The sequence below is a fragment of the Syngnathus typhle genome, linkage group LG9 (assembly GCF_033458585.1).
Source record: "Syngnathus typhle isolate RoL2023-S1 ecotype Sweden linkage group LG9, RoL_Styp_1.0, whole genome shotgun sequence".
Classification (NCBI taxonomy): Eukaryota; Metazoa; Chordata; class Actinopteri; order Syngnathiformes; family Syngnathidae; genus Syngnathus; species Syngnathus typhle.
In genome coordinates, this window is record NC_083746.1 from 7,593,554 (window position 1) to 7,605,717 (window position 12,164).

Here is a 12,164-nt window from a genome sequence, read left to right on the forward strand (position 1 = left end):
GTCATTAGCTTAGATGAGCCCTTTGTGCAAGAGTGTGGTGTTGTTTTTGGTGCTAGACTCTGGGCCACCTGCACATTACAAGAGATTTTATTTTAAAAGTGGGCTTAAGGAACAGGCGGCATGATGAGCACTGGTTAGCACGTCCGCCTTACAGTTCAGCGGGCGCGGGTTCGATTCCACCTCCGGCCCTCCCTGTGTGGAGTTTGCATGTTCTCCCCGTGCCTGCGTGGGTTTTCTACGGCTTCCTCCCACTTCCCCAAAAACATGCATGGAAGGCCAATTGAGCACTCCAAATTGTCCCTAGGTGTGAATGCGAGTGCAGATGATTGTTCGTCTCTGTGTGCCCTGCGATTGGCTGGCAACCGGTTCAGGGTGTTCCACCGCCTACTGCCCGATGACGGCTGGGATAGGCTCCAGCACGCCTGCGACCGAAAATAGACAGATGGAATAGATGGATTGGCTAAAGGATGTATGGCTGTACAAACCAGCATCAGAATCTCAAACTATAGTCTATGGCTGGATTTGTTTTCTGCATTAGAACTTTCCTGTCCTGTCCAATCCGAGCACGATGACCCAGCAATATTTGATGAAAGGAACTTATTACCCCTAATATTTTACGACAGCAGGAGGTCGCCAATAAAGTCCGACAGTCATCAAGATACCAAACGGTTTCAATTGCCGAGTTTACCGAGAATAGTGTTGATATCGTTGCTGATGCTCGGGCACTCGGGCATAGAGCGCAACAATGCGGTAGTGTGGAGGCAGGTGTTGTTGTTGTCACACTTCTTCTGAGTCACCCCTGACAGCTGAATGGGCTGCACTGTTTAATGTCTAACAATACCCAGCTCTCCATCGGCTGCGCCTCCTGACCCAACACTGACTCTTCTGTCGTCACGCGTCTCTATCTTCGTGTGTCCGTGCACACGGGCTCATGTGTATGTGCATACCAGGGGCGGCGTGACGTTTCAGCGAGCACACAACGGGAGTGTTTTTCCCCTCTAATTGTAGCTCGTGGAGCGTCCACGCCGAGGGCATCCTGATCCATGAAGTTATGTCTCAGTGGAAGCTAATCTTTTGAGCCGGGAACAAACAGCTAAGTCTTTCGATGACCCTTTGCCTGAATCACAATTCAGAACAAAAGGTTTGGTTCAAGTGTGTCAATGGGACCTAATGTTGAGACTGACTGACTTATTTTAACATCCAATCATAGTAGCCCATCCCATCTGAGTTTAGTGCTTAACACCTCCATCAAATTAGAACATTTTGAGGGACACACTGCCGTCAATAGAGTGATACAATATGAGAGGAAAACCTTAGCTTGACCTCCTTGCTCCCTTCATGCCGACCGTCGGCTTTATGATGTCATTGAGCTGTTAGAAAATGTAAGCTCGGTGGTGGTAAAGCTAGAGTGAGTTTTAGAAAAGCTGGATGATGTCTTTTGCTAATCAAAAACATGGTCATGTGACCATCCCCTGTGCCGCTAACATTTCCACTTTCCTGTCCACGCAACCTAATTGTAATGTTCTTCACTGGTCAGACGGTCTTTGTTCAAACACATTCAAAGGGTCTTTCAATGAGAAAGAAAAAAAAAAAAGGAGTGGGGTGATGTCATGTCCACATTTTTGGCTCAGGGTCAACTGAGCACAGAGACGATGCATTTTATATTCTGGGAGACTAAAAGCAGTTTGGTCTGGTGCTTTTCTGAAGTTGTTACCGTAAACATTCCTCTGGCCCGGTATTCAATCTTAATTTCCCCCAAGTGCTCTGTAAAGAATGGCAGCAAGAGAGTCACAATCCTCCACTTTGTCGTATTGACGAATAGCTATTGAGTCAATGTGACTGACGACATTTTGGGCGAATTACTCTTCATCAGCACAGATGGAGCTCTTTTTCAGTCCAGTGTCCAAACTTCTTCTCAATCCAGTCATTCGCAATGACAGCCAACGTCACATGGCCAGTTATATTCGGGAGTGATAGAAAAAAAGTGTGCTAGCAAAGTACTGCATAAAAATCCAGCACGTGAATCCATTGCTAACGTGTGTCCCTCATGGACAAATAGTAAAGTCTGGGAATGCGAAAATACTTCATCCAGACATTGTATGGAAAAGGTTTTAGGACGTCACCTGTGAAGTGAAATTTAAAGATCATTCAGAGGTTGTGCTCCCTTTGCAGCTATGACAACTGTCCTAGTTGTTTTAAACATTGATACACGGTTTCTACAAATGGATGGATGTAGAAAATTGCTCGAGAACAGTGACTTTTTTTTTTTAAACCTGAGATTACATTGAAGCCCGTCCACAGAGTCAGTTCTTGTGCCAGGCTGACTCTCAATCTGCCAACACAGCTGCCAGGGCAGCATGCAAGGCTGCGTGCTCTTTTGCGCTCAGAAAAATCAGCGTCTCATATTTAGACAGAAGAGTGAACAAAACGGACATGTGTGCCAACAAAGACAGATGTGTTCAGCTGTCACCGCATGAACTCCACCAACAATTCAAATGTTGATTTTATGCAAACATGCATCTGATTGATAAGTCAAACATTGGAGTTGACCTATTTTAATTCTGCATGGTGAGAAAAGTTAAACGTTCTTCTCACACTTGGACCGCTTTTTGGTCACGGAACAAAAACAAAACAAAAAATGCTGAGCTGGAAGTAAACGATTGACAGAAGGGAGATCCGCACTAGCGATGCAACCACATGTCAAGATGATAAAATCAATAAGAGAGCAGCTGCCCCGGCCGGCCGGCTAAGTCGGTGACGAATATAGACATGCACAAACTGAATGACTCACGTGTTAAGGAGGAAGCAGAGGATGCATCACAAACAGAGAAAGAGGGAGGGAAGACGAAGAGTAGAATAAACAGCAAAGGCGAACCTGCTAAGAGGCAAAGTCGAAGGAGGTGCCCCTGTCATAAGTCAGACCCTTCAGCATCCCTTTGTTTCCTTTGCTGTTGTCTGAATGAACCCCATCTCTCTCACTCTCCCTTCCCTCACTCCCTTCTTTAATTGCAAATGCTCCCCCCCTCCTTTTTTTTTTCACTCAAACACTTTCCATCCCTCCCTCTCCAATACAAAGCTTGGCAAGGCTTTAGGATTAGGGTGTCAAAGCAGACCCCTGAACTCCCCCCCCCCCCACGCCAATTCAAAACACACACACACACAACGGAAAACAACGTGCTTGTGCAGGTGAACTTAGACATGACACGTGAACTTGATTTGTTTCAGAAAAAAATTCCCCTCGTTACTTTACCCAACATATTACTAATCGTATTACGATAATACATATTAAATTATTTGTTTTGTTGGTTTTAATTTGATAGTGTGGGCATCATTGTTAACTTGTGGTTTGCACGTCTGACACATGGCTGGTCTTTTTATGCATTCACAAAATGATCAAATCTACTAAAATTTCGTTTTTCATGTATATTTTATACCATCATGCCCCATGGTTCTTTTCCTAACAAAGGACTATGGGAGTCTAAGACTAAATTATAGTCCAGTCATGAGGGGTTAATGTTGTAGGAGGTGCAGCCCCAGCTGGTATGTCACCCTTTGTGTGTGTGTGTGTGTGTGTGTGTATTTCATGCCTGAAATGACTTGCCTATTCACCCTTTGGCATTACGTTCCTATGAAGAGCTTGATATAATTGGGCTCAATTATTGCTATAGTAAGCAGAATAATGAGTCCAACCAATTGCACACACTCCAAAACAGAAAAAAACAGCGGATATCCTCCCGTGTCTTCCTGCTCATTGAAACTAATTGTCTTAAAACCTAAACACGATTAGACACTAAATAGCCACCATTGCAAAACATGCCCAGTGTCATTAGACACATTTGACAATTTTACAAAGTGTACAAAATCCATTTAAATCCACCAGATGTGGTTTAACCTCAAGGATAAATCCAATATGACTCTTAAGATCTTTTAAATAGCTGAAATCATTTTGAATGACTACTGAAAAGTTTGGGAGAGGAAAGACGGATGCAACATCTACGGGGAAATCAGGTTGATTGATGATGACGGCCAACATCTGAGGAGGATGGAGAAAAAAAAAGTTGACATAAGGGATGATATGATTATAAGGCCATATTAGCTTTTTACTCTTGTCGCATACTCTCACGAAGGACTCCTCTAAAGTCACCATCCGTCAACGGTTCAAACCACTCGGTGGCATCCTTTATAATTAAGTGGCGGTAACAAATTCGGAGGCTTAACGAACCCTCCATTACCAATTTGCTAATACATAACTTGCTCATCACATTATGCACACACACACACACAACCACAAAAAATCCCTCCCAGTCCCCCCCAGGCTTGTGTGCAGACAGACAGTGTGAATAATGAGTCTTTAGACGCAGCACTGCCTGGGAGGTGAGGCAGCTGCACATTAGTTTGCAAAAGAGACGGAGGGGGGGGGGGGGGGGGGGGTCCTAATTAAGAAATAGCAACGCACACATTTGATACTGTAAGCACATGACACCAAATGACACGCTCACATGCATGTCTGATGCCTGCACAGATGTCAGATTATGTCAGGAGCAACAAAAAAAAAAAAAATCATGATCATGATTTCAGGCGAATAGGTTCAAATGTGGGGAAACAATAATAAATTAAGATTCTTCTGATTTTGCAGAATAAGACTTTGATTGATAAGACACAGATCAATGCAGCTCTTTTGACCGACTATGTGACAGCTTGTGCTATTGATAAACACAAACATCTTCTTAGGGGAGGAACGTTGTGGCAAGCTACACACAGTTCCTGGTGTATGAGATACGAGCGGCCCTGTGGGCACTCCTCGAAGCTCTGTCGGGTCTTAGAGGCTACGGACAGATTTATTGTCTTCTTTGCGTAGTCATTAGCATATGAATGTGGATGTTTTCCACTGGCCTAACATAGGCTTAGTCATTAAGTGCCTTGCATATAAACACCTTGGTTATAGCGAGAGATCGCAGGGTGAAAGGGGAGTCAGAATTTTCTTTGCACAAAACACCAAAAAAGCTTAACATCCCCACACGGACAGCGTGGTGAATCCATTTAAGGGTGAACAAACAGATACTCACTCGTTTAAGACTGAGCTAGTCACCCACCACAAATGTGTTTGTGTGAGTAGGCAGGTGTGAGGTTCTGATTTAGTTTACATATTAACCAAACCCAAACCATGATCCAAGCAATTAGACTTGGCTAAAAATCAAGATCCATAGTTCACACGGCACTATCTGAACTATTTTAGCACTATCATGCAGAAACTGCCACACTTTCGTCTCAAAGCAAAAAAGGTAAGCAGAGCTGCACAGGATTTGTCGGGTATGCAGATTAGCGGTGGCTAACCGCATTAGCTGCTAAGTAACACCTTCTCGACTGACTGTACAATAAAGATTTAAATGTGGTAGTTATGTATTTGAGTATAGTAACAAAGAGACAACGTTCACTAATGAGTACCTATGAAAAAAATGTTAAATCAAATCATTTCCAAGAAAGAAACATTCAAGTCTTCCATTTATATAGCACAGTGCATTTGTAAAGATTGAATTGGATGGCATGATGGAATAGAGGCATGTATTTAAATTCCTTAAATTACATTCAACAAAAAGCTTTGACCGAAAAAGAAATTGCCACCGTGTCTTTTTCATGACCACACCATAAGCTATCAAGGCATGAAACGATGCATTCCATTTATTTCAGCCAGTGTTGCTAAGAATTATGTGAAGCGTGAGAAGAGCCAAATCAAGTAGAAAAATCTGCTAATGGAAGCGTGTCATTAAATGGTCAAATCTGTGACACAATTACACTTGAAGGGAAATAAGCAATCCAGTAGTTTATATAGCTTTTAAAGTCTGACTTTCATAGTTGACTATTTCTGGCAGATAGTTTCCAAGACTTTGTTCAAAAGTAGGAGGCTCCTCTAAAAATAGGCTGGATGAAGACAAAAAAAAGTTCCAATACAGACCATATAGTCATTCTCAGATTATAGCCTCTCACATCTTATTTTCTTCATCTCAACCAAACAAGGCAGTGAATGCATTCCGCAATGTTATGACCTCAAAGATTAAAAAAAAAAAAAAAGAAGGCCTTTACTTTTTCCACTCTTACTTTTGTTAGACACGCCGCAGAGTACTTCCACACGGTTCGGCATTCCCCCTAAGGGTACCTGGCCTTGGCGTGGAACCTGACTGCGGCAGCATGGGGGAGACGTTTGAAATTCTTTTGAAGTGCAGTGAGACGATATGATGGTGGTTGAAGAGGGGAGGGGGGACAGGAAACGGGGAGCAGAAAGCTCGCTAGAGGTGAGATATATTGATTGAGCAATGCAAAACAAGGCAGACAATACAAATAAAGGAAGGGATCCGAGACAGGAAAAAGAGGGCGAGGCAATGCACTTTGAAGTAAATCAGCCTGCAACGTCCGCAAATGTCCGGCGAGGGAGGACGAGGCAAATCTTCGTGTTCGTTTTCTGTCAGATGTTTTGTGTAAAAATTATTCAAACCATACCACTAAAACTTCCATGATAAGGCCACGTCTCTTTAGCATTGTGCAACCGTAAAAAAAACCCGTAAAAAAACCCAAACAAAAACGATTCCACTTAAGACGCAATGGAAAACAAAATGTGATTTGAAATCTTTTAAATTAGACAAGCTGTCAGCTATCTTTCCTTCACACTGGTGCACTTGCTTACAGTTGCCACTCGCTTCCTGCTCTATTGTGCAGATTGCTGGCTCCAAGTTCAGGAAGTGGCCTTTTTGTTTCCCCTTTGTCTTTCCTGTGAAGGTAGGAAGGAATGTGTGTAGGGAGGGCTGGTGGAGGGGCGCACACACGCGCACACACACACACACACACACACGCACGCACAGTGTTTGTGAGTTATTTGCACATTTAACACGCACACTGACGTGAAAAGCAGTCGTGGCAACAGAAAGATGACACCAAAAAGATGCAATCTAATCCAGTGGGAATTGTAAAGCCTGAGGAGCGGGACAACGTGGACTTCAGATTTAAATGTGCAATTTTTTTTTAAAAGTTAAAATGAGTCAAATGAAGTACATAATGCTGCCAACACCCACAAAGACAAGTTTCACCTGACAGACGGGTTTCTAGTTAGGAAGATGGTGGAAACAAGAAAGGAGGCATGGGAAGTGCCAGGGCTGAAAAGATTGATTTGTCCAAAAGTGAATTGTTTGAGGTGAAGGAAATGGTTTCCTGCCATCCGTGTTCCACACAGGAAACAGCTGTCCTGGTAGTTGTTGTTTTGCAGGTGTCACATCTACCATGAGTTGATGGATGTGCTGCTGCAGATCACATCATCAACAGCCAAATAAGAGAAACGCTTTGCCCAAATATTTGTGCGTTTGTTGTAGGCTGTGTGTGTTTTCTGTGCGCTGCGTGCACAGCTGCTGCCGGCGTGGCTCATGCAGGCGCGGTCACAACTAAAGGCGCCTATTGGCGTTTTTAAATCCAAACTATTCCACCCGCTTTGCCTGTGCGTGAAGGAACGGTTAGAAGACGTTAGATCTTGCCCATTTCCCAACTGCCAGCTGTCACTCAACAAACACTATGCAAAACATTTACAAATATTGTACCCGGGGAGGTTGTTTTGCTTTTATTTGTGCCACATTTACTCCAAATATTTCCATTTAAAATGTGTTTTGTAGGTTAAATTCAGATTTTACACTTCACACTAAATGCTCAATTGAATTGGTTTAATACTGGATTGCTTTTACTGGACCGATTCTAAAAAGTGCCTTCCCCATTTTTACAGTTTAGGAATTGTCTGTTGAGTTGTTAAAAGTTTTATGATGAGGGATTTCCAATAGGGAAAAACTGTATTTGAAGAGCTACACATGTACAATATAAGTGTTGTGCTGTAAGGGGGGGGGGGCTTGTTTCTCTAAAACCATCAGCCAGCAGGCAAGCAGGGACTCCAGATAACAATGTAGGTTGTGTTTGTTTTGTGAACCTGCAAAGCCGGTTGTGTGTTTGTTCTGGAGCCCCCCCTCCTCCTGCATCTCCCCCTCAACGAGCAAAGTGGGACCACAGGATCTCGCTGTTGAATCAGCGTTCCCTTCATGGAGGACTTCATATCACATATCCACATATACATGCTGTGGCTTTCCCTTCTTTTCAGTTGATAATGTAAATAATAGCAGATATGAGTGACCTAATTTAAATAACAAAGACGGATTGAACCTACTTTCTAATCCCCAGCCCCTAATCTAAATTGATTCTCTAGATTACAGTGTATACATAACCTAAATAGCATGCATCTTACTTAACAAATCAAATCCCTTTCAAACCAGAATTGTTGTCACTCAGTTGGTATTATCGCCTTCCCAATACACGGTTAATGTCTGATGACACACATGGATGACATACTGTAGCTATGGTCCCATAAGGATTAATATTGTCGGCAAGCACACTTTACTTTAAACCTAACCCTAAACCTAACCCAGTCTAGCTTTTTCAATTGTAACTGGGATTGTATTTAAAAAAGTGGAAGATTATCCATATGTCGCTCAATTCATGGAACGTTTGCCAGCCAATCACATGGCACATATTGATGTTCCAAGCTTCCCTATAGATTTTCTTTAAGTGACCTGATCGTGTTCATCCAGTGTCAAATCACTGCTGAGTATTAACAGCGCTGATAAAGACGGAGAAATTAAGATTACCCGGTATTTTCCACCTTGGTAAATAGACTCCACGCCATACCGGGGTTGGAATGACACTTAGGTGCAAGGGAATTCCGTAATCCTGGGGCAGTGGTGTGAAATTTAACGCCCGACACTCATTTCTTGTCGTGTTGGAAACAACTGAAAGAAATGTTTAATGTAGCCGAATATTTAGGTATTTGCCAGCGACAGTGTTTTCAAGCGGAGAGCTATTGTCGTGTCATTTATTGAGCACAACAGGAAATGTGAATGGAACAGGACCGTACAGAAGGCAGGAAGAACATCGGCCGGGGGGTGGGGTGTGACGTTGGAAGGAAAAAAGTCGAGGGAAACGAGGAGCACTGGGACACAATGCTAAAGCAACAAACAGTTCCCATCTACATTGAATTGCAGGGAACCACTTGGGGAAAAAAATGGAAAATAACAAATATTTCCTTGTACGGTGACTGCGCACAGTGATGTTACACGGCCGAGACAAAAAAAATATGCTCATCTGGCGGCCATATCGTTGGCTGCGAGTCGAGGTCAGAGACATGTTAGATGACATCAGAGTTAAAGCAGGCTGGCGATCTGCCATGTTTGACTACACACTAATTGACGAGAAACAGTTTTCCTTCTTTTACTGTAAATCAGGCTTACTTCAACGTTTCCAGGACAGCTTTTGGTTCAATTCAAACGTTCAAACACGTACTGACTGCCGGAATAACCACCTTGTAAAGAATGTTACAGTAAAATATAGATAGCGAAACTTCACGCCCCAGTCCTGATATTGTTGAACGCAAAGGTGTCATCTCCCATCTTTTACAGAGCTAATACGACTAACAATGGCAGATACCGATCCTAATAACATTGTTCCATTAATCTTTCCCCTTAAAGTTAATCATGGGCTCATCTGCTTGATACACAAGCTCCTAATGGATGTCATGAAGCCAGCCTGCCTTTGAGGTGAAACCTTGTGGACCCTTAACTTTGCTTGGTATTGCCAAAGCTAGAGACGTCCATCCCTGGAAGATTATGTGCCCCCAGTGGCCTCCAGTTCACCCACTATGAGCTAGCATCAGGCTTAGAGATCTAATTGTGTAGGCGAGCCATAAAAGGTCAGCCTTAGGCCAAAAGCTCTTTTTTTGAAGCCCCTGAGTGCTGTTAAAATAGGCCCGCGGCTCTTTTTGGGTCGCAGCTGACCTTAGCACGTGGACGCGGGCAGCAAGACGCAAAGTGGAAATCTGAAGCTGCTGAACCAACTAACACCTGACTGCAAATGGCATAGGAGGAGATTGATAAATCCACAATATTAAGAACACCTGCAAATGTACCTAACAAATAGCTCGGAGTATGTAGAGAATAAAAAAAGATCTGATTTATATTTTATAGGAAAACATCCCCATCTTGAAAAGGGTCCAGCATCCAGTAGTCGGAAATAGCAACCCACAAAGAGCCAAGGTTTGATCGTTTAGTAGCGGAGCGACACTTCCTCCTGCAGCGGGTTTGAAAACGCTGTTTACTGTACTTTGGTTACCTCGCGCCAATTGCAACCTGCAATATGACTTCAAGTCGATTACAGATTACAAATGTCCTGAATGATTCGTTAATCAGTAACTAATCCCCATTCCGCTGTGTCAGATGAGAATCGCTAAAGATGACATCATCACAAATAACGTCACTGAACTCTCACATGCACGTTCACATTCATTTTAAAAGTGAGTTATAGGTCACCAGCGTTACTTGAGGATCAACTTTCTCGTCTTTTCACCTTTAGCACTGTACCTGAGCTGACATTGAGACTTTACCAGGCCTATCCCATAGCGGTCGTAGCCCGAAGGCTGCTTCTCTTCTTCGAAGGTATGTTGATGATGAAATTAATGTTTACAGGACAAAGACCTTCAAACGTTACATACAAATATTTACTGGTATGATTGACCATGGTACATTTCTATATGTAATTTAAAAAATCTTCAATACAATTTAAAATATGTGGCACTCTACTAATTACAGTGCATCACAGGCTCAGATATGAGGTGAGTTCAGGTAAATGTTGGCTGTCAGCATAAGAAACATTTGAAACAATGCTCGGGTGACATCTGCAGCGTAAAAAAAGCAAGCAGGAATGTACCTCTTGGGCAACCAACATTTCCTGCAGCTCAATAACTCTTGATGGAGTACTTCGCAGCTTCGGGACCTGTACGAGCACTTCTTACACTGTTGTGGGGAGTTTTTACAACATGCAAATACACAAGTCACAGCTGTAACCTGCCAGAAGTGAGTCTGCTGCAGAAGCCGCTGGAGATATTTAAAGCTCCACAATGATGAGTATTTCAAAAAGAATGCCTATCAGTCGACAAACATTCCCAGGCATTTCCATAAACTGCCAATTCTACGCATGGACACAAAACATAGTGTGGACTAACAATTGATTTTTTTTTTTCAGCATGATGCCTCATAGTCTATTTGTGTGCCACCTCTGGAGCCACCATAATTCCATACAGGGAAAAAGACTGCAAACGTGATCGACTGGTCAGTTGCAATGTCTGCTTTTGCACTTATCCTGTCACTCACGAGCCAAAAGCTGCAGTCTCAATTTAATTAACAGGCTTCAACCAGGAAGTGGAGTTATGCGTGCGTTTGGGCGGTCGATGCGTATGATCACACAAACACATACAGCATGTGCAGCCGAGCGGTGCCAAAGAACACAAAGCTGAGTATGGGATCCATGATGATGCTTTAAGCAGACAGAGGAAGCTATTAATTGGAAACACGAAATATATTGACATATACGTTCGTTAAGTCGTCAAATAAGACTAGGGCTTGCCGACTTGAATCTGATCTTATCAGGACATTTTGTTCGGAACTTTGTGCGTACTAATAGATCAGCAAAAACAGCCTTGTACAAAATTTGGAGGTTGCCTGGTTTGCTGGAGGACGACATCAAAAACTAGGAGGATTGGGTTCGATTTTATAATTTTGCCCAGCCCCCAACAATCACATGCCTTCCCAATGTTGGTTGAATATTTAAGGCTGCAAAGAATGACCAAGGGATTCAACAGCTGAACTCAAAGCCAAAGAATGGCTCACAGACATGTTACGGGAACGCGGCCATGCGAGTGAGAGCTGGGACATCTATGTCAAGAATGTTGGCAGTCTGAGCATGAAGGTGTTGTTGCACGTGTTTGTTTTAGATGACATGATGACCCTTTAACACTGTGTTACGTTTTCTCACAGGGTGCTCAGGATTGCATAGTTGAAGCATGGTGCACAGAAAAAAATGTAAATTATAATTCTGCCCTACCCAATCTGCTAAAAAAACTGCCTAAAATGACTGTAGGTTCTATATTTGGGATTTCAAAAAGAAAACCTGTAATTGTCACTAATCACTTAAAAAATGGAGGAGCAAGCAGACCACACGGAACAAACCTTTTTTTTCATATTCAGCAAAGGCATATGTAGTTCATTACAGATTATCAGTGTCTGGATAGCCCACGTGATCTTTGCCACATGGCT

General features: G+C 42.9%; 1 protein-coding gene across 3 annotated transcripts in view; it reads right to left on the reverse strand.

Moving 5' to 3' along the window:
• Window positions 1-12,164, reverse strand: part of dip2a (disco-interacting protein 2 homolog A) — a 37,986-nt gene that overhangs the window by 19,417 nt on the left and 6,405 nt on the right. The window contains exon 1 of one of the 3 annotated variants that reach the window (XM_061286648.1): window positions 6,097-6,154. The exons of the other annotated variants lie outside the window; for them this stretch is intronic. Within the exon in view, the coding sequence (XP_061142632.1) occupies window positions 6,097-6,139 (43 nt within the window). The 5' untranslated portion in view covers window positions 6,140-6,154. Of the gene's footprint in view, window positions 1-6,096; window positions 6,155-12,164 lie in introns of those variants that run through there. 3 annotated transcript variants of the gene reach the window in all.